The 19716-nt window shown below is 40.6% G+C and overlaps 1 protein-coding gene across 9 annotated transcripts in view; it reads left to right on the forward strand.

Moving 5' to 3' along the window:
- The window catches only part of Tcf4 (transcription factor 4), a 338712-nt gene that overhangs the window by 219864 nt on the left and 99132 nt on the right, over positions 1 to 19716 (forward strand). For 5 of the 9 annotated variants that reach the window (XM_026783458.1, XM_026783457.1, XM_026783461.1 and 2 more), the window contains exons 7-8: positions 306 to 435; positions 898 to 947. In XM_026783458.1, coding sequence (XP_026639259.1) covers positions 306 to 435; positions 898 to 947 — 180 coding nt within the window. The remainder of the gene's footprint in view (positions 1 to 305; positions 436 to 897; positions 948 to 19716) is intronic. The other 4 variants (XM_026783462.1, XM_026783460.1, XM_026783463.1 and 1 more) reach the window with 1 other exon arrangement.

The following is a 19716-nucleotide window of genomic DNA, read 5'->3' on the forward strand; positions in this document are numbered from 1 at the left end:
GTGTTAAAGAAACGTCATTTTCTTACGAAATTTAAGTGGTAGTCATCTGAAATGATCTTCTAAAATGTATTTGGTGTAAAGGGGTACCATTCCCCGTCTTCAAAGTAAAGGGTTAAAAATACCGAACTTGATGATAGCTGCTTGCTCAGTGGCTTTTGCTTTTTGGCAGTTGTTTTGCTAATTGTCTTAGCTCAGCAAATGCTGGGGTTTGTATTACTCTGCTTAAAATCGCGTGCGAGGTGGTAAATGTGAAAAATTAAACTTCCGTGTTTGTTTTTGTCTCTTTGTTTCTTTCCGCCTTCTAGCAGAGCCTCCTTGGAGGGGACATGGATATGGGCAATCCAGGAACCCTTTCGCCCACCAAACCTGGCTCCCAGTACTATCAGTATTCTAGCAATAACACCCGGCGGAGGCCTCTTCACAGTAGTGCCATGGGTAAGGCCCTTTTCTGTTTGAGTGCCCGGAGTCTTTATTAAATTCACTTTAAGAAATGCCATCCTATCCCAACTTTGCCCCAGAAAGACACCCCTTTCCTCAGCATGGAGTCAATCCTCAGCTTGGTACCTTTTCCCCCCTCCCCCCCCCGCCCCCCTTTCCAGGAGATATGGTAACAATGTACAAAGAAGCATAACTTTTTAAATGTCTGCTTATTTCAGGGTGTCACTTGACTGTGCACACAAGAAACCCGTTTTTTTAAAACACAAAGTAGCCACAGGCAAAACCAGTCTCTTCAATTTCACCTGCAAAGCAGAGTTTGATTTGATTTCTGGTAGGAGCGGGAGTGAGCTAGGATGTCTCCCCTAATCCCGGTAGTTTCTTGCTTTGATATCTTTTCCTTTGGAGAACTGGGCATGTGGGAGCTTACAGCTTCTCTGTTTTTGTTTTTGTTTATTGCAGAGGTGCAGACCAAGAAAGTCCGGAAAGTTCCTCCAGGTTTGCCCTCTTCAGTAAGTACTGCCTCTTTTTACTTTGTCCATTGGGTTCTGTTTGGTATCAGTAGAAGGCAACGGAAGTCGGTGAGGTTCCATGTGCCCAGAGCTGCCTGGGCGTCTAGAACATGGAAGATCAGAAAGGACCAGCACCTGACCCCGGCAGCGGCGATTAATTGCCCCTGCTGGAAGGCTGGCGCTTAGGTTGGTGTTCAGCAAGTTAAGCTCTGAAGAGAGCCTTGAAAAGGGACCTCAGGTTGCACACAGCTTCACCTGTACAAGGCTTTGGAGAGCATGAGTATTAGTTTCCCATACTGGTTAAACTCTTTGTCAGTATTATGATGATTTAGGGATTTGCATGAGAAAGGAGATTTGCGGAGCGGATTTAGGGGAAATTTACATGGGTTTCAGCCCAGAGTGCAGGGAGAATGTCTCTATTTTCTGGAGAGGTGGATGAATGAGGACTGTAAAGGTGGTCACTGTTTGTTTGCTCCTTAATGCTAGGTGAGGTCAGAGGAATCCAGGGTAGACAAAGCATCCTGGGCATTTGTAATACCCGGTGCTGTGTTGTCGGGGTGTTGCTGTGATGCCCCAGGCCCCAACCTAGGAAAACTGGCTTGTAATCACAGGAAATGTATGACACATTGATTTGAGTTCATGCATTTGCAAATTTTAGGTCCTAGGAGGTATTTAATTTGTTTATACCTAACCCATTGCTAGCAATTTTCTCCTTATGTAAAATTAAAAAAAAAATGGTTTCCTCTCTTCTTTTCCTGTTTCCTTTTTTTAAAAAAATCTTTCCTTACAGTGTTGTACATGCGAAGACAGTTTTAACTTAATCTTCTAGTATGTAAAAAGAAATGACTAATGGGCCTTAAAAGTTCTTACACTTTTAGACAAAATTATATTTAGATTTCTGAAAATGTATAACCAATCAGTGCTCTCCTTGGTTCTATTTCATTTTTAGTAAATTAGAAGAATAATGGGTTTTGCAAATGTGCTAGATTAACCCACACACCTGTGTATTTGACTTGATTTCGGTTCAGCTCATCCAAAAAAATTATTAAATGAATATATCAGAATAAGTCTTATCAAAAAAACCTCACAAATTTTGTATGCTGATTATCAGACTTGATAATGTTGAAGAAGCACCACAAAATTAGCCATAAATATGGAAAAATATTGTGTAAATAAAACTGCCAATGGCATATAAAATAGTCATTTTAGAATATCAATATGTCACTTAAAACTGTACTATGTTGTTATTTCTCGAGTTTCTATATCTTATTGAAATTGGCTGTTTCTGTAGGCCTATTGACGTTTGGTAGAATTAACGTAGATGGCATTTTAGATTTTATAGTTTAAATGACAGCTTCAAAGGATAAAGACCTTGAAGCTGTTTACATTTGAACATAACCCTGACAATACTAAATACATTGAAAAGGACTTTGGCTGTTCTGAGGTGACAATGTAACTGTGCAGGGAAGCTGCACCACTAGGTCTATCTCGTCCCGTCTGTGTCTCATGGTGAAACGAACTTTGAGGTTATTGTTTGTTTGTTGTTTTTTCCACTGCAAAAAATTTTTCAGAAATCTTCATACTTTCTTAGAAGTTTTTGAAGTATCGGAGATGTTACTATCAGTAACTTAAGTAGTTACAAATATTTATTTCTTCTTAGTTAGCTAGTCTCTACAAAAACATCTGCAAGGGTTTTTTTGTTTTTGTTTTTGTTTTTGTTTTATTGCTGTTGGTGGCACTTCCCTTGCCCTATGCTCAGAAAACAGAAAGTCTTTTTCTTCTAACACATGAGAGTTAGACATTGGAACTTTGTTTCTGTTGTTCCAAGTTTTGGCTTTTGGTGGACAGTCGGTTTGGGACTAACTCTTCCAAGAGAACTAAGTGTTCATGGTTGAATGTCTTCCTCATGGCCCTGTGGGATAAACTGATGAATGGCCTTTCTTCAAAAGACAAGGAACAAGATGAAAATTCAGTTAAGGTTTAAGCAGAAAGAAGTTAAGTTTGAGCAATCGTCCACTCCCGTCAATGCTGTACTGGGTAATTCCAGAACATCTCAGTTCTCTTTGAGTTGTGGTTCGCTTAGTGTACTTAGCTCTGCTGTATTATTCTGCTGCTGAGAATGAGACCCACACCTTGCCAGCATAATTAAAAAAAAAGTGTGTATTTTTACTTGATTTTAGGAAAGAGTCTGTGCTAGACAGTCGCACTTTGACTCCAATAGATCTAGATTTCTGTATTTTTAGATCTATGTCTTCCATATTTTTATGTTCAAATAAAATTAAGAAATGTGTCTTATTCAAGATACATCTAGACCTTGTTTCAACATATTCTTGAGTATATCGTCTGTAACACATAGTAAAAGATTGGGTTAGCTTTCTTTTACAGTGATTTGGTTAGATAACAACATTTGTCTTCACTTAGATACATATTGACCATGATAAATAGTAATAAATCTATCACAGTCCGTTGTGAGAACTCGTCCTCCACCCCCAGTGAAATGGGCCCTCTCTCTTTCATAGATAAACAGAGGAACACTTAGTGTGGTATTCCATAGGTACATATTGTGATACACTTGTGTGAGAGAGTGGACTTCCTTGCTGTAGTGCCGCTGGCTCTTTCAGGCTATCTGGGTCAAGGAGGTGGGGAGAATTGCCTAGCTTTGTTTCAGAGCTCTGCTGTGCCTGCAGAGAGAGAGAGAGAGAAGGGGAGGGAGAGGCAGAAGTGAAAGGGAGGGAAGAAGGCAGACAGAGAGAGAAAGAGACAGAGAGAGACTTAGCTCAATGTTGTGTCATAGTTTTGTTAGGAGACATGAATTTGCATTTGTACTGTAGGCTCAACACAGGGTGGTGTAAGAATCACCCACAAGGCTTACCGTCTTTAGAACCACAGAGGAAGAGAAGGCAGCCCACTGGAGAGCAGAGGTCTGGAGTGATGTCTAGGGTACTTTGGTTGTTTAAGGGAAGACTGTGGGAAATGATACTTGGTCAGAGCGCCCCACTTCCTGCTGCCAAAAGTTGTCGTGGGCCGTGCCCCACTATCGCATGGTCTTCCTCTGCTGAAGGGACTTCAGCACTAGAGCTGTGTTCTTGCTGCCACAGCTCATCTGGCCTTTCTAACCTTTTAAATCTGCATGTGAGCTTCTTGTTGGATAGATCTCTGCATCTCGATTTTCTGCTTTACAGTCTTTTTCTCTGGGATATGGACCCTCTGCGGCTTTATAGCCTTTCCAGCAAGTGTCTGTTTGCAAGTAGCCTAATGATCGTGCACACGGAGTTGTGCATTTATACAGAGAATAAAAGGCACAATATTAGATTATAGCTTAGGAGAAATGATCTGTGCATTTTTTTTTACTAGAAATTAATGCGATCGAATTAAAATTTGGAAAGTAACAATTTCAAAGTGTACTGTTTAAAAATAGTCTTATCAAATTCACAGAAAATAAGAAAGGAACAGATGTCATTTGGAAGTTTTATTGTGCTCACTAACATGTAAACATACAAAGCCTTGATCCTCAAATTGAAATTCTGTATGTTTTATCAGAAAGTGTGAAGAGGTACACTTTTGTATTTCAGTATTTGTAGAGTTGGTCTTCGCTCTTGCTGTAAACTCACTCAGGCCTTTTGGAACAATAGAAGGTTGTGGAAATGGAAAGGTTCACCCTAAGAGCTATTTTATGACCACTGTCATCTCCAAGGAGAGTTTTACAAACGGAATTGTTCAGTAAAGTCTAATTTCCATGCTAAATTGTAGTTTTGGTTTATTTATTTATGTTTAGTTCAGGAGGATCTGGCAAGCTTTAAGTGGTCAGAGATAATTTTGGATGCACAGATCCTGAGGAAAAGATTCTAAAATAAGATTGGACCATCTCCAAGATTATTTGAGGCATGAGTGGCTCCTTAGGTGGATTTGAGAAAACAAAAGTGTAGCATGTATTTGATACTATTTGATATCCCCAAGGAACATGAATTCTTAGGTAAAATAAAATCATTAGGTCTGGACTTAGCTATATTTTATAGTGAAATTATTAGATACATCAATGAAAGTGAACAGATAATACTAACAGTATTAATTTTCTTAGATACTTTCTATCACATTAGAAAATGTTTTAGTTTGCATGTTTTAAATATGCTATTGAATCTGTACTTTAAAGTATTTTAGATTTTTTTTTCTCCTCAGATCCTTAAAGAAATCTCAAATGATTTCTCGAGAAGAATTGATAACTTGTTTATTTCTTAGTAGGAGCACAGAAGTTCTGTGGTTAAAAACCATAATATTTAAAGCACATAGGCCCTCATCTCTTTTGATGGGTGTCATAAGGCAGTCATGGACACGCTGTTCTGTGTCTCATGGTGCATTTTCATGTCTACACATTTTAACCCAAGCAGTGATGCAGCCCCTTTAACATGACTGTGGCAGTATTAAATGTTTCGTGAGTAAATTGAGCATAGGCCACCTGGACTTGGGCTTGTGTAGGGAATTCTAGAAGGACCCAGTAAGTGATAAGATACATAACAGAATGCGTCTTTAAGTTCCTTTCCTGTATGATACAAACAGTTGTATGGGTTTCCACTCAAATGTTCGGGCAGCTCATAGAATCAACTCTGAACTTAGTGTGCTCATATTTTAGTTGACGGTCTAAAATATAAGATTTGATCACATAAATGAAGCCATAATTTATAAAAAAATATATAGGGGGAAAGAGATTGCGGTAATGCAGTTAGGCGTGCAAATAGCAGGGAACATCCACCCAGTTTATGTAGCACATATGATACAACACTAGGCTCCTGTGCAGACCCAGGGACTGTCCATCTCAAAGTATGCATTTGTTCCTGGAGTGAATGCAGAATTCACTAATCCAGCCTGGAGCTGTAAGTCCAGTAATGTGTTTTCTGGAAATCAATCTCATCCTCTCCATCGATTTTAGAAGATAATAAAGAGTTGAGTTTTGTATGAGATTCTGGGATATGAAATAAATACAGGAAGATCTTTGCATTTGGACTCATTATTTCAGAATGCACGCACAGGAAATATGCACCATCACCATTTGGCATTCCCGTCTCCCAGAAGTTTCCTAAAAGAGTTCGGTATTACTGAGAATTTCAGAATAATTCTTGAGACTTCGAAACACAATCTTTCCCCTTCTTCAAAAAGAGACTTCTGGTGTGCATATTTTAAATATAGAAAGAGAACGAAATGTAAGGGTTGTGGGGTGGCAAGGGCAAAAATAAAGGCTCACCTTAGAGAGCAGATTTGTGTATCTGTTAGCTAGTCAAAGGTTATCTCTGCAAATTAAAAAGTTAGAAACCGTAGAGACCCAAAGGAAGCAAGACCATTTCATTCCCCCTACCAGACGGGGCGTGTGTGTGTGTGTGTGTGTGTGTGTGTGTGTGTGTGTGTGTGTGTGTGTCTGATTCATCTTCTCTGCAGGCTGCCTTAAGGTAGGCATGAAACACTATGCCCTTACCCCTCCCCAGTGTGTGTGATTATTTGTAATCAAGTTTTTTAATCCAGTGTCAGTATTAAGATTTATTGGAACTTCTTTAAGAGTTCAGCAGCAGCACAAGACACCTGTACTCTGGTGTGAGAAAGGAGAAATACATTTTAGGGAACGGTTATTTTGCACTTTCTTTTCTCACTTGCCCTTTAGAGTGTAACTTGGTGCGGAAAGTTGGACTCTTCGTGGTTTAATTTCAGAACTCTAAGAACTGGCTGGCCGGGCGGTGGTGGCGCACGCCTTTAATCCCAGCACTCGGGAGGCAGAGGCAGGCGGATCTCTGTGAGTTCGAGACCAGCCTGGTATACAGAGCTAGTTCCAGGACAGGCTCCAAAGCCACAGAGAAACCCTGTCTCGAAAAAACCAAAAAAAAAAAAAAAAAAAAAAAAAAAAAAGAACTGGCTGCAAGAATCCTTTACCACAGAAAGAGAATGGTCCCAGGGCCTCCATGTAGTTTGCCATTATAAAGCTTGTTTTGAGGCATCTGCCTTCTCTGGATTTCTTGTTTCTGGACATACATAGAGGGGACTCGATACTCAGTTGGAAGCCGTTCCTTCCTAACTATTAAAAGAAAACTTCACTGACCGAAGCAGTCTTATATTCTAACAGAGAAAAAAACTATTCTTCTGTTCCAGTTAGTAACAATTTCTGTATCTCCAAGATCTGTTTCCTTTCTTTTGCAGAATTCCAAAGTTTTTATTTGAAGTAATAAATCAGAGGTAGACCTTGGGGCAGGAGGCAGGGGGCTAAATGCAATTTAGAAGTGTCAGTGAGTCTAAAAGAATGAGAAATGTCATCAAAAAGAGCCAAGTTGTCTTTTCCTAAGGCAGACTAGCTATAGCTGGGCTGTGGACAGGCACCTGCTTTGTTTGTTTTTAAAAGTAAATTGCATTGAATTTTAAACCGGCATTTCAAAGGAATAGCCTGGGTCTGTATTGTCCAGGGTGTGTTTGTGCAGCCACTGTGTTCCTTTTCAAAGCACAGGAACTTCCATAAAATGCAGGGAGATTCTGTAGTTTTAAATACTCCATTATTTGATCTCAGACCAGCAACATGCCAAAGAGTGTGTTTACCCTTTCAAAGCTGCTGCCTAGGTGGAGCAGGCCCGGCTGGCTTTCACTTGAGCACTGCTCCCTCTTCAGGGACCTTACGGTAATGCAGATGCCTGCCGGTGGCGCACCTCAGAGCCCCAAAGCCGAATGAGCTATGTTCTGCTCAGGTGTCTCGATTTCAGTCCAAAACGAATGTGAAAGCTGTATTTTTGTAGAAAGTAGATATTTTGAAGAAATATCTCTCAGCAGCGTAGAAACACCACCCGTGCAAGCTGCAGAATTAGCTCAATACGGTGCTAGTGAGGGAAATTGATCTGCAAGCAGTCGCCTACAGGGCACTCGGAAGTGATTCTGGATGTGTAAAGTTTCACTGGGCGTGTTTTGTTTGTTCAGTGGAAGAGGGAAATAGGGGCATGTCTCGACTTTGTGGGCCGTCTTCAAAGCCAACTGCGGGAAAACGTCTAGGTGCACTGCCATGTTGGAGCTCACTGAAGCCTTGTGAAGCATGGATCATAGTAGAAGGTGTATTTTCTCAGGAAAATGAACTTCGTAGTACATTCAGTCATGAAAATTAGCGCCATCCTTCACACACACCTAGAAAAATCATCGCCATCGCCGCTTGCTGTCGCCAGTTAAGAGATTTTCTAACAATGCTGTTTTGGAACAATTATTCCGGTATCGTCTGTGGAAGAGGATCTGCCTGCCTGCAGCATCCTCCTCCCTCCCAGCCCATATCATTCTAAATATGCCTCCTGGATTATACTTATAATAATATTGTAATGGCTTTCATTCTCCTGATCGGCACAGTATATCATTATATCATTAGCTGCTACGAGAAAACGGTTTCAAGTAGGTGGCTGATTCTTCGCGGTAATGTTTTCAAGTAACCCCGTTTGGGGAATTGGGCTATGGCACAGGTGCTCAGGTGTATTAACACGGGGCTCAATAATATTTTCTGGCTTGCTCATTAGGAAACGAACTTTGAGGCACAAAATAATTCAATAACAAGTCGTGTATAAAACCCAGGCTGCTGTTTTAACAAACTTTAGAGACTCGAAATATTAAAGAAGGGACTCAAAGTGTCACCGAGGGGCACAGGGTGTTGCGTTCACGGTGCATGGGAGCAGAGAGCTGAGTGCTCATGGCATGGTGATCCTCATCAGCATCAGAACGGGAAAGAAACAAATGGCAGTTACTGTTGTACTGCTTGAAAATATGATATAAAACAGCTACAAATCCTGCCACTTGGTACTCAGGCATATGCTTTAGAAGTAAAATTGTATTGCTAAAAGCTTATGGGTCCCTCACATAGAACCTTGACATAAAGTTTATTTATATGGTTACCCAAGATAATGGTCCAGATTATCAGTGGTTTCATTGATCCATGGGCAAAAATGTAACGAAATCCAACATATTTACTCTAGCTTGAAATAGTTTGGATGTGTAAAACTCACACCACAATAAGCAATTATTTTATAAACAAGTCCCATTTTGCTTTCCCTTTAGTAAACCACATCCACGTGTTTGTTGGTGGAAGATTCCTGTGTGCTTGAGACTTCCTATTGGGAAGGGCCAGTGCGCATTTCCATCTGTTCCCATTCGTGCCTTTGTTCCCTTCCTCGTTTTTGTTTTGTCAAGCCCACTTCCCACCAAACTGAAGTCTAGATGCTCCTGGCAGTCGTATGCATGACTTGGTTTCCAGGGTCGCCTTACTGGTTCTTCATGCTCTATGCAGTTTGATGCGGTGTCACTGGCTTTTGAGCATGTCTGACCTTTGAAGAAAATATCCCATATAACAAAGTGGACTTTTGTCCCTTTAAACTTCTTATTGCCCCCTTCGTCACTCATCTGCACCTTGGAAAGACAAGGCTGTGCTTGTCGTCTGTCCCATGCAAGCTAAAAACAAGGACCTCTGCGTGTGACTTGCAAGCCTACTGCCTTGGGATGGGCCTTGGGATAACAGAAGGAAGAGGAGCCTGATGGAGGACCAGCCCTGCTAACTTGATGCTGGGTTTCCTCTCCTCAGTGCTCTTGTTAGGTTCCAGGCCTGGGCGTGGACACAGTGCCCACGAGGACGTGATGGCAGTGTGCTAAGGGCAACCCCTTGGCACAGGCGTACGTTCTGTATTCCATCATGTAATCCTACAGAACTCCTGAGGTGGGCGCAACTGTCTACATCTGAGGTGTGGAGAGAAGGGGAGCATTGCCCCAGCCATGGAGCTTGTGTGTGACAGAGCTGTGCTTGAAATCTGCCCAGGCTGTCTGTAAGTTCCTGTGTCCATAACCAAGATGCTTTCCCTGCTGCCCACAGCTGTTTAGCACCCTCTGCAGCTCAGGAGAGCTCTCCACACCAAGGCCATTGGTAACTTCGAACACATTTGGCAAGGGCTAGGGATGGACCTCAACAGTAACATTCTAACCTAGCATGTACAGGACCCCAAGTTTGATACCCAGCCAGCCCTTACCACCTTAAATGTGTTTGATTACCCAGATTAAATTAAAATGTCAAGGCTTTCACCCCACCCCCAGGAAGCTGACCCTCCATTCCTTAATGTGGTCCTGTACACAGTCCTGTGGAGTGGCTCTCTGGGGAGAGCCAAGGACCCAGGAGACCATGCTCTCAAATAGAGAAAGGTGCTAGAGCAGTTGAAGCATGGGGCCCGAGCAGCTTATCTGGGGTTCGCTGCACTGCTGCCCGGCCGTACATGGCGTATGCCATCGCTTGCTGGTGCTATCATTATTACACTTGTACCAGAAGTAACTGCAGCAGGGTTGCTACCCTTCTTTTAACATCTGAGCAAAGATAACCTGACAAGGTCGCTGAGGTGAGAGCAGGTCACATCAGAGCAAAGACTCAGCTGCATGCAGAACCTGGCCCAGTTTCTAATCTGAATGGGCCACTTGTTTTTTTTCATCTGAATTGCTTCAGACATTCTTTGTGTCCCTTCTTCTTGGCCCTGCTAAGCCTCCAGTCAGCCTTCCGCAATCATGAGCCATGTAATGTAGCTCTGCAGAGGAGCTGTCGGATGTGTGCACTGTGCTGTTGCTCTTGCAGTGTGTGGGGCAGGAGGCTAAGATGCCACCCAGGACCGCTCTCGATTGCTCTCTGCCAGCAGTTGTTATGGCTAAGTCAACCCCACCTCTAAGTAACTGAGAGATACATGCATGTTCTTTCTCCCCTAGTGTGTATGTGGTATAGTCTCAAATCAGCTAGAAACCTGTTTCCTCCCCAGGGGTGCACAGACTACCCTTATGGGTGTGGCTCCTGCTCCCAGCTCTGACCTGGCCCTTTAACTGCATCTGGCAGGATAAGTGTGTGGAGCAGCTGGGTCTTGATGGTCTGCCTCGCCCGCGTTTCTCTTAGAGACAGAATCAAATGTCTTCAGGACAGTTGAGGTACACCTCTGACATTAGCTATGTCTGTATGTGTGTGCAGATACTTCCAAGTAAAGCTGACGACTGCTGGGTGCTGGGTTCCAGCCTTTGCTGAATGATTATAGTGTGTGTGTTCTCAAGGCCACCATGGAATTCTTAAAAGAAACAGTAGATCTGCGCATCACCTCTGAGAAACTAAAAATAGTTAAAAATAAAACGAAAGCTGGTTGGTGAACTCGTCTTGCTCTTAAAGAACAGTAGAAATCTTCCACAGGTGCTGGGGGTGGGAGGAGCTTGGGCTCAACATTTCCTGGATGAATGCTTTTTCCCAGGCAATTTCATTTTGCCCAAAACCAGGCAGCAGGTTTGGTTCCTCGTGAAAGGTCCGTGACTGGTGAGCCCCGGCCGGTGGAGCAGTGGTTCACCGAGAATGTTTGCTCTCCAGGGAAGATCGCGGGTCCAGGGTAGCTGTCCCTTCTTTCTGAATCATTGCCACCTTGTGGATTACAAAAACTATTGGCTTTCTCCAAACTTCCTCGCAATTTGGCTTTTCATGGAGAGTGCACTCTGGCAGTGGATGGCTTGTGTTTGTCCCCAAAATGATCCCTGTTTGTTCAGCAACACCAAACTTCTCCGCTTGCAGTTCATTTATGATTCTGATGAGACTGTTTTTTTTTTTTTTCAGGAAACACACATTTCACTTTTTGACCTAGGAGCATCTGTTAGAATTTTTTTTTTTAATACTACTTTGGCATCCTGAAAGTGTTAATGTCTTTCATATCTGTTTAATGCTATTTAGGGATATTTATGATCACCTCTTGGTTACTCGGGGTAAAGTATGTCGCAATTTTTTTTTAAACACACAGGAAAGCATTCACATGAGGAAACAGATTGCTTTAAACATGTGCTTCCTGTGACAGTAAAAAGAACAAATTAGATTCAACACTGTGTAATGAATGCAGAAATGTGTACATTTAAGCTTTTAAAGCTTTATGTTCAGTTTCGGTCACAACAACAACAACAAAAACTGAGCCCACCTGAAAAAGAAAAAAAATCAAAGAGGACCCTAGCGTCCTCAGACTTCTGCAGTGCCCGGCAGTGGCACCCTCGCCTTTGCCTTGAGAATTCACCGAGTAGGATGTTCATGCTGAAAAGGGTGAGAGAGAATGGCCCAGGCATTCAGAGATTATATGACGTTAGGTTCTGATCCTGTGCATTTAATGCAGAGAAACCAGCATGCATCAGGAGGAAAAAAATTTTTACTACTGTCTTACCACACACCCCCGTAAATAATGAAAACAAACAAACAAACAAACAAAAAACTCCCCCTCCCGAACCCAAAATAGTCCCCTACTTTTCATGGAAGAAAGAAAGAAAACCTGATACTCACTTGCTAGCTAGCATTTCCTACAGCTTAATTATGTAAGAAAAAGGTTCCTTATGTAATTCAGTTTCACCATGGAAGCTGGCCTGCAGGGAGTGATTGGAATCCGAGTTCATATTTCTAGTTAGATGCAAACGTTGAGCAGAGGCCGTGAATTCTGTCCCCGGTAGAAGAGACGCTAGTGGCCATTTCCCCCTGTCCCTCTATCCCCTTCTCTATCCCCTGTGTTTTCACAGCTAAGGGTTTGTGGGATGCACACCATCTCTCTGGCCAAGGAGAACTAGGACAGAGTCCCTCAGGGGAGGGCATGTAGTTTGGGGACATCTGACTCTCTTACAGCACATACTGAGGCACTAATATCAAAACAGACTGCTTGTCGTCGCACGGTGGGGTAGTGCTTTTTTTGGCTGCCGTGGTCCAAATGAAATGGGCAAGCTGCAGTCCGCTTGGCATCCGCATGGGCTAAGGGAAGCTGGGAAATGGGAGTCAGACTGTGAAGGCAAGTAACAGCCAATGGTTAACTTCCTTTTTGTGTGTCACTTGGCAGAGATAAGACTGACAGAGATTTTTTTTTTTTAGCGTGGGTGAGAGTTCAGAGCCCTGGGAAGAGACGGCGAAGCTGTTATTGTGTTTTCTCATACAGTTGACTTATGTTGATTTCTTGAGGCCACTACAGATGTGCCAGCAACCAGCTTCAGGAGATGAGTACATGACCGTCAGGTCAGACTGTGGATGAAAAGGTGATCGGAGGAGGAGTTGGTCCACAGTAAATCTTGCAGCTGATCAGTAGGCAGTCCCGGAGAAATTCGATTCCCCAGAAGGCAGTCACATGCCAAAACATAATACCGTGCACTTCAGTGGATGCTCCCAAGCGCACAGACACCCAAAGATATTTTTAAAATTATCACCATTCCACACCCCTCATTTCACATAAAAGATTCAGTTCGATTTTGGACCCTGGAAATTCAGGGCTAAAATTGTCAGATTAGATGCGGCTAAAATGACCTCCTGCCTTCCGCGGAGGCTGTTACTCTCTGGTTAGCCACACCGTGTCTTTGAGGATTCTGGGGAAAGTGTTGTGGAGAATTTCCAGCCTTTTCACAATTTCCCTGTATTTCTCTGTTTGCAGAGAGCTGCTCCCCAAAGGCGAAAAGAGCGAGTTGCCATCTTGAGGAGGGAATTGCATGTTTAGTGAACACCAAATGGTCTCAAAGTTACTCTGGTTTGATGGTTGCTTTCAAATATGTTTATTCCTCTCAAAACTTCCAAAATGTTTACACAAGATATCAGGAAAATGACCAACACTGACAACCCTAGAGCAGGGAAAGAGGCTTAGAAATAGAATATCATTTGTCTGATAATGAGACTGCATCTCTTAAGAGTTCGAGAGAATTCTGATTAACCTTTCTGTTCCCACATTCTCACATGAAATTAGCACACCTTTTAAATTATTATCTAGTATTTAAACACTATTTTTTTTAGGGTTCTTAATGCAACAGGTTCTAGAGACACCAAAAGTGTGGTGTAGGTTTCGAAAAAACTTCATTTTTCTTACATTTTAAATGTTCTGTTTGTGCAAAATTTCGAGAATCACCATAAGGGCTTCTTTGCATTTTTAATTTAGTAACTAACATATGAATAAATTTGCATATTAATTAGTTGCAGATTAAATCATGCATACATAATTGCCTCCTTACTGTGTTTAATGTTTGTCAAAATCTCCAGCCTGGTTTGATGGATGTCGTATGAAAGATTACAATTTGATGTACCCTTGGAAGTATTTACACCAATAATGCAAGATTCTTAATAGCAGAAATCTCTAGTTATATACAGTTACTAATAAACATGTAAGATAGGTACATGTCCCTTTGACTAAATTTTTTTCTTTGCACCAAATCATTTACTATTCATAATCATTAATGCATCTCCTAATTATACAGCATATGTCTGTTAACCCTTTAGTTGCCGATATTCCAATAGCAGCTTCTTTCTTTTTCTTGTCCTCTAAAGAAAACCAAGTATTTGATAGAATTCAGATAACACTGTTACTTTTTGCTTATTTCTGTACTGTTGTATAGACACAGCTGCTCGGCCATGTATTTTAACATCCAATTAAGAATTATATGAGCACTTTATATTTTCTAGTTAAATATCAACAAATGACCTGATCTGATAGCTGCTAGATTTCCCTCTTTTATCAAATGTGAGAATAATTCATGCATTTCAGATAGTTCATAGTTAATGGTTAGCAAAAAATATATTGATATCACGTATATTTTATTTAGGAATATAACTAACACAAGTATAATTATTTGTTATATTTTATTCTGAATATTATAACACATTTAATGTCTGATCAGAAAGTGACTGTGATTTTTCTGTAGTTGTCCTGAGATCTTTACATTTGAAAATGTCTGCACCATGGGTGTTCTTCATTTGACATAGTGGCAGAACATCATTAAATATTTTTTTGAAATTAATTCTTCAGTTATTTGAGTTTTTAAGCTTTCTCTCATTCATATAAAAAGTAGACTAACTAGATTTCCCCTGCTTCTTTAACATCTAAGCTGCTTATCACACTATTATCCTACATTAATGAATATTCCTACTGTGTAAAATATTATCCAAAATGAAGGTGTTGATGTCATTTTAATGTGAAATTAAGTTCATAACACGCAATGAGAGACAGTATACACAGTTCAGGTTGACAGTTCTTGTTCAAGGCTACTGAGCTTCTGAGGTTAAGTATACATTTTAAAATTAGCTTTAAATTGAGGTTGAGAATCTGAAAAATGTTAATTCAATTGGACGCTATCATCGAGGGGAAGGGAAACTAAGGCACAGGCCAATTGTACTGCTTCGATTGTGTAGGGACTAGGTGCAGGAAAGGCGAAGGACATGTTTTGGGAAATCTCTTTTAAATATGAGAACTTGCTGACACATTCTGTATTCTGCAGCAGTCATAACATCTGACTTGTACCTATTTTACTGTCGAGTGTGTCACATTTATATGCCTCATAAAAATACAGAGATTAAAATGAGGCAAAAACATAAATAGCTGATTTCCTTTATTTGAATTGCACGTAGGAGAAATAATATCCCTTGGTTGCTTATCCCAGGAACATTTTCTTTCTCTTTACAAGACCAAAAAAACAAAACAAAACAAAAAACTAGTTATTGATTTAGCAAACATCGTTTTGCAGCATGAAATAGCACATTAAATTATTTAGCAATGTGGAGACGAAGTGAAAGCTGCAAACACTCATAAAAGAAGCAAACAGTCAGACCCGAAACATATTTGCGCACAGCCATTGTGCCTAGGTAATTCAGGGCATATGGTATGTAAATGATGTTTGGAGATCCTTGCCAAATCTGCACACAACGGGATAAATTAAGGACAGGTTTCCCTGGGTGTCAGTCCCATGACTGTGGCCCGAATGCTCTGCCCCGATGTGTGTGCCTTGTTCTAGCCTTTTAGCAAGTGCGGCACTCAGCATTCAGTGACCAAATCTGGTCCTCAGCCGGCTTCTAAGGCCTTATTTGTAATTCCCAAGAACTGATTTATGATTAAATTTAAAATATAGCACCACTTTGCCAAACTTTCTTCTTGTTCCCACATTTCAAAAGTAAGAGCTGAATAATCCATCAGTATATGTTTGGATACTAAGCCATTTTTAAATGGATCTTCTGGACAATGGAAGCTGAACTCTTCTTGGCCACTGAAATAAGAAAGGGATCCCTAAGTTTGACTTTTCTCAGGTTCAGGATAAAAGTGTTTTCTAGAACAGAAAGTGAATTATTTTGGACATTTACAAATTATAGTTCCATGTTAGTCTAGTCACAATTTATGAATTCAACCTGATAATTCAGATAATTGCTAGCACTTTTATTTTTGAATTACATTTGGAAATGCATGCTCTCATTTGCAGGACAGAGAAGGCACCAAGCCCTTCTCCATTTATAGCTCATTTTAAGGAACCAAAAGGTGGCTCTGTTTCATTTTCACTGAATGGAATTTGTTTACTAAGATGGGGCTCTTAGCCCATGAGTTTTAATGCTTCACTTATCCGTTTTGACTAATCTTGGAACAGTGTAGATGGACATTGTGCATAACGCCCCTGTCAGGTCCATTATAGAACTTGATAATTGGAATAAATATAAAGCTTGCATATTCTAAATAAAAGTTATTCCAGGATATTTTATTCTAAGATATTATTTTATTGTGAAGAATGCTATACATGAATGAATAATTTTAAGAGGTAATGCCCTTAATTATGTTTTTATTTGAATTAAAAATTTGGGCTCTGTCCCTGTTATTAACCATTTCAATTATGCAAAAATAGTATATTAATAACTATGTACAAAATGGAAATAGCCCTAGTCCTTGTAACATTGCTCTGCAACATAGATAAAATTAGAGGAAAAAATATTTCTGAGATCAACCTAAATCAATACTGCTTTATGGCAATTCCAGGTCTAAATTAATGCAAGTGGTTGTGAGCCTAAGGGGTGTACATAATTCCATGGAGCCTGTAGTTGTGAACTCAGGCAGAGTTATTCTGTGGCTGTCCCTCGCTTCATTGGAGCTACTGTGCACAGCTGTGCTTCCACCTCAACAACAGAGAGCAAAGCAATATTCATTGGGAAATAAAGCTCATCTTCCTTTCAACTTTATGGAGAACTCACAGCCTCCAAAAACAACAAAAGAGTAATCACAAGTTGAGATTCCAGAGCCCAGATTAAATGAATCACACAGGAGGGTGCTGTGGCTTGAGTTTCCTCCCACAGTAGGAGCATCGCGAGGGCCGATGTGTTAAGCATCATAGCAGCATAGGTTGAAGTGACAGTCTTTGGACTGGATATGAAATGAAACACCTGTGCTTCATTCAGAGAAAGGAAGGTGTATCTGGAGATGTAGAAGAGAGTTGAGATTTTCTGTTTCTTCAAGGTTTTGTTGTTGTTGTTGTTGTTGTTGTTGTTGCAAAATCATAAATGATAAGGATAAAACATCTCAATCATAGAAAGTTGTTTTATGAATTGTTCAATTCAAAATGATTAGCAGTTATTTTTGAAGAAAAAAATAAGAATAGAAAGAGCGAGTTAAATGAACCTTGCATCTTTCTATACAGCTAGGCATGGCAAGTGTAAGATTCTGGCAATTTCCTTTGAAACGTGATAATTAGGACTTCTATAGCAACCTGTACAGTTGCCTATAGTACAGTATTGTATTGCTCCTGGGTGGTTTCACTGGTGATGTCAATAAGTTAAGAGGCTTTCTAAAAGATTAAGCCATAGAACAATAGCTTGATGTTGTGTTGACCTTGTGACACAATATTCTTATTTAAGGCTATTGAAAGTATATTATTATACGTATACACTTCCTGTATAGTAAGTAGATTGAACACAGTGAGCCCTTGCTAACAATTATAGCATATGCATGTCTGCATTTGAAATATATTTCATGTTTGTCTTTACAGAATGCTAGTGCCTTTCTTACATAATTCTAGTATGAGGTTCTCGTTATAATTATAGTGAAAAGTGCATCAGAGAATTAACTAGGAATGGATGATATCATTTTTATTCCCCAAAAGGGTGTCTAAACTCCCCAAATATTAAGAAACTGCTATCCACCAGTAGATGTGGACGTCACTGACTTATGTCATCGCATGCCCACTTAGAATAGAATCCTCTGAAGGATCAAATGTAGTGTAGAAAAATCAACAAATACTCAGTATACATCTAATAAGTCCTAGATGGTTGTCAGTAGGCCGCCATCACAAAGACAGAAGTAAAGATGACCTCGTTTGTTCAAGCAAGCACGCCTTTTACAATGTTTTAAAGAAGCCTAGTACCGGTATTGTTCATTGTAGAGTAATAAACGCAGAGATTATATGACTCTTAAAAATCCAGTGATCGCAGTTACATCATAAATAATATAATCACATCTCCCATGATAGCATACCATGCAACATAGAAGCAAAGCCAGCCATATGTCACTGCAATTATTATTGCGTTTCTTTGTTATCAGCATGTTTCTTTTAACAATGAGATGAAATAACATGCATTTTTTTTCTATAATGCCTAGAATCTAGTTAAATAGAATGTTTTGGCAAGGAAAACAAAGCCAAAGTTAAATAAATGGGAAGGTGTGTTAAGAATGTTTCTTCTTTGTTCTCTTCCACAACAAGGGGCAGTAGTGTCCAGCCATGTGAGAACGAGGTGTCCCCCGAAGGAAAGATTTGTGAGATCGGATGCTTAAGGTAGAATATGGCTTATATAGGTAGAGATGACCTGACCTGCCAGGGAAAACCGAAGACTTTGTGAAATGATCAGGAGTGTGCGTCGCATGTGCTAAGCAACTTAATAGTGTCCCCTCTCAAAGTGACAGTGCATATATCCATTCTTATGTCTGTGGCATGTTGTTGGCACTGCCAACTGCTCCACAGGAAAAAAGGAGGTAGGCTGTGTCCTTCCCCAGCCCCCTTTGGTAAAGTGAATGTGGGAATGAGCATGCTCTCTGGCAGCCCTGCCAGTACAACATTCTCTACCTTTGTATTTCTGTCACTTATCCATACAAGAGAGAGAAAGACCAGACTTAGGAAATCAGTTATGATGAGAACATCAGGGCTTGTAGAATAGTTATCATATTTGTGTGTTACAAGTAAACAGGGCGCTATTGATTTGGGGGGGGGGGGTGGGAGGAGTGGGAGGCTGGTAGGAGGCGGAAAAATTTTTTTCTCAATTAAAAAAAAAAGAAGGGCTAATACTATTTCATTTTTTGTTTGTTCTAAGAAATATATTCTCAGACTGAAGCTAGTTAAACTGTTTATCTGAGAAATCTCCTCTCTGAACTTGAGGTTTTTACTTCTCTTTTTCTTTCTTTTCATTTTATTCGCTTGACAGGGTATGTAGCCCTGGCTGACCAGGAACTCAGTATGTAGGCCAGGCTAGCCTCGTCACCTTCTGCCTGCTAGGTATTAAAATAAAAACGAGGATTAAATATGTATACAACCAACTGGGTGCTTGAGGCTCACACTTTTAATTCCAGCACTCTGGATGTAGAGGCAGGTGGATCTCTGTGAGTTCAAAGCCAGCCTGGTCTACAGAATGAGTTCTAAAACTGGCTCCACAGCTACTGGGAAACCCTATCTCAAAAAACAAAACAAAACAGAAAAAAAATGTGCACAACCACACCTGGCAATTTCTTACTTTAAAAAAAAAAACTTTAAATTACACTTTATTCATTTATTTCATGTGCATGACATGATATGCCTGCGGATATCAGGGGGTGACTTTCATGAGTTGGTATTCCCCCTCCGCCACATCGGTTCTGTGGTTCAAACTCAGACCCTCAGGCTGTCAACAGGTGCCTTCACTTTATGTGTGTCTCTAGTCCTGTGGACTTGATTCCTGTCATCGTGGAAAGAAGGCAAATGAATGTGTTGCCTGCCTGCCTGCCTGCCT

The sequence above is a fragment of the Microtus ochrogaster genome, chromosome 18, assembly GCF_000317375.1.
Source record: "Microtus ochrogaster isolate Prairie Vole_2 chromosome 18, MicOch1.0, whole genome shotgun sequence".
Taxonomy (NCBI): Eukaryota; Metazoa; Chordata; class Mammalia; order Rodentia; family Cricetidae; genus Microtus; species Microtus ochrogaster.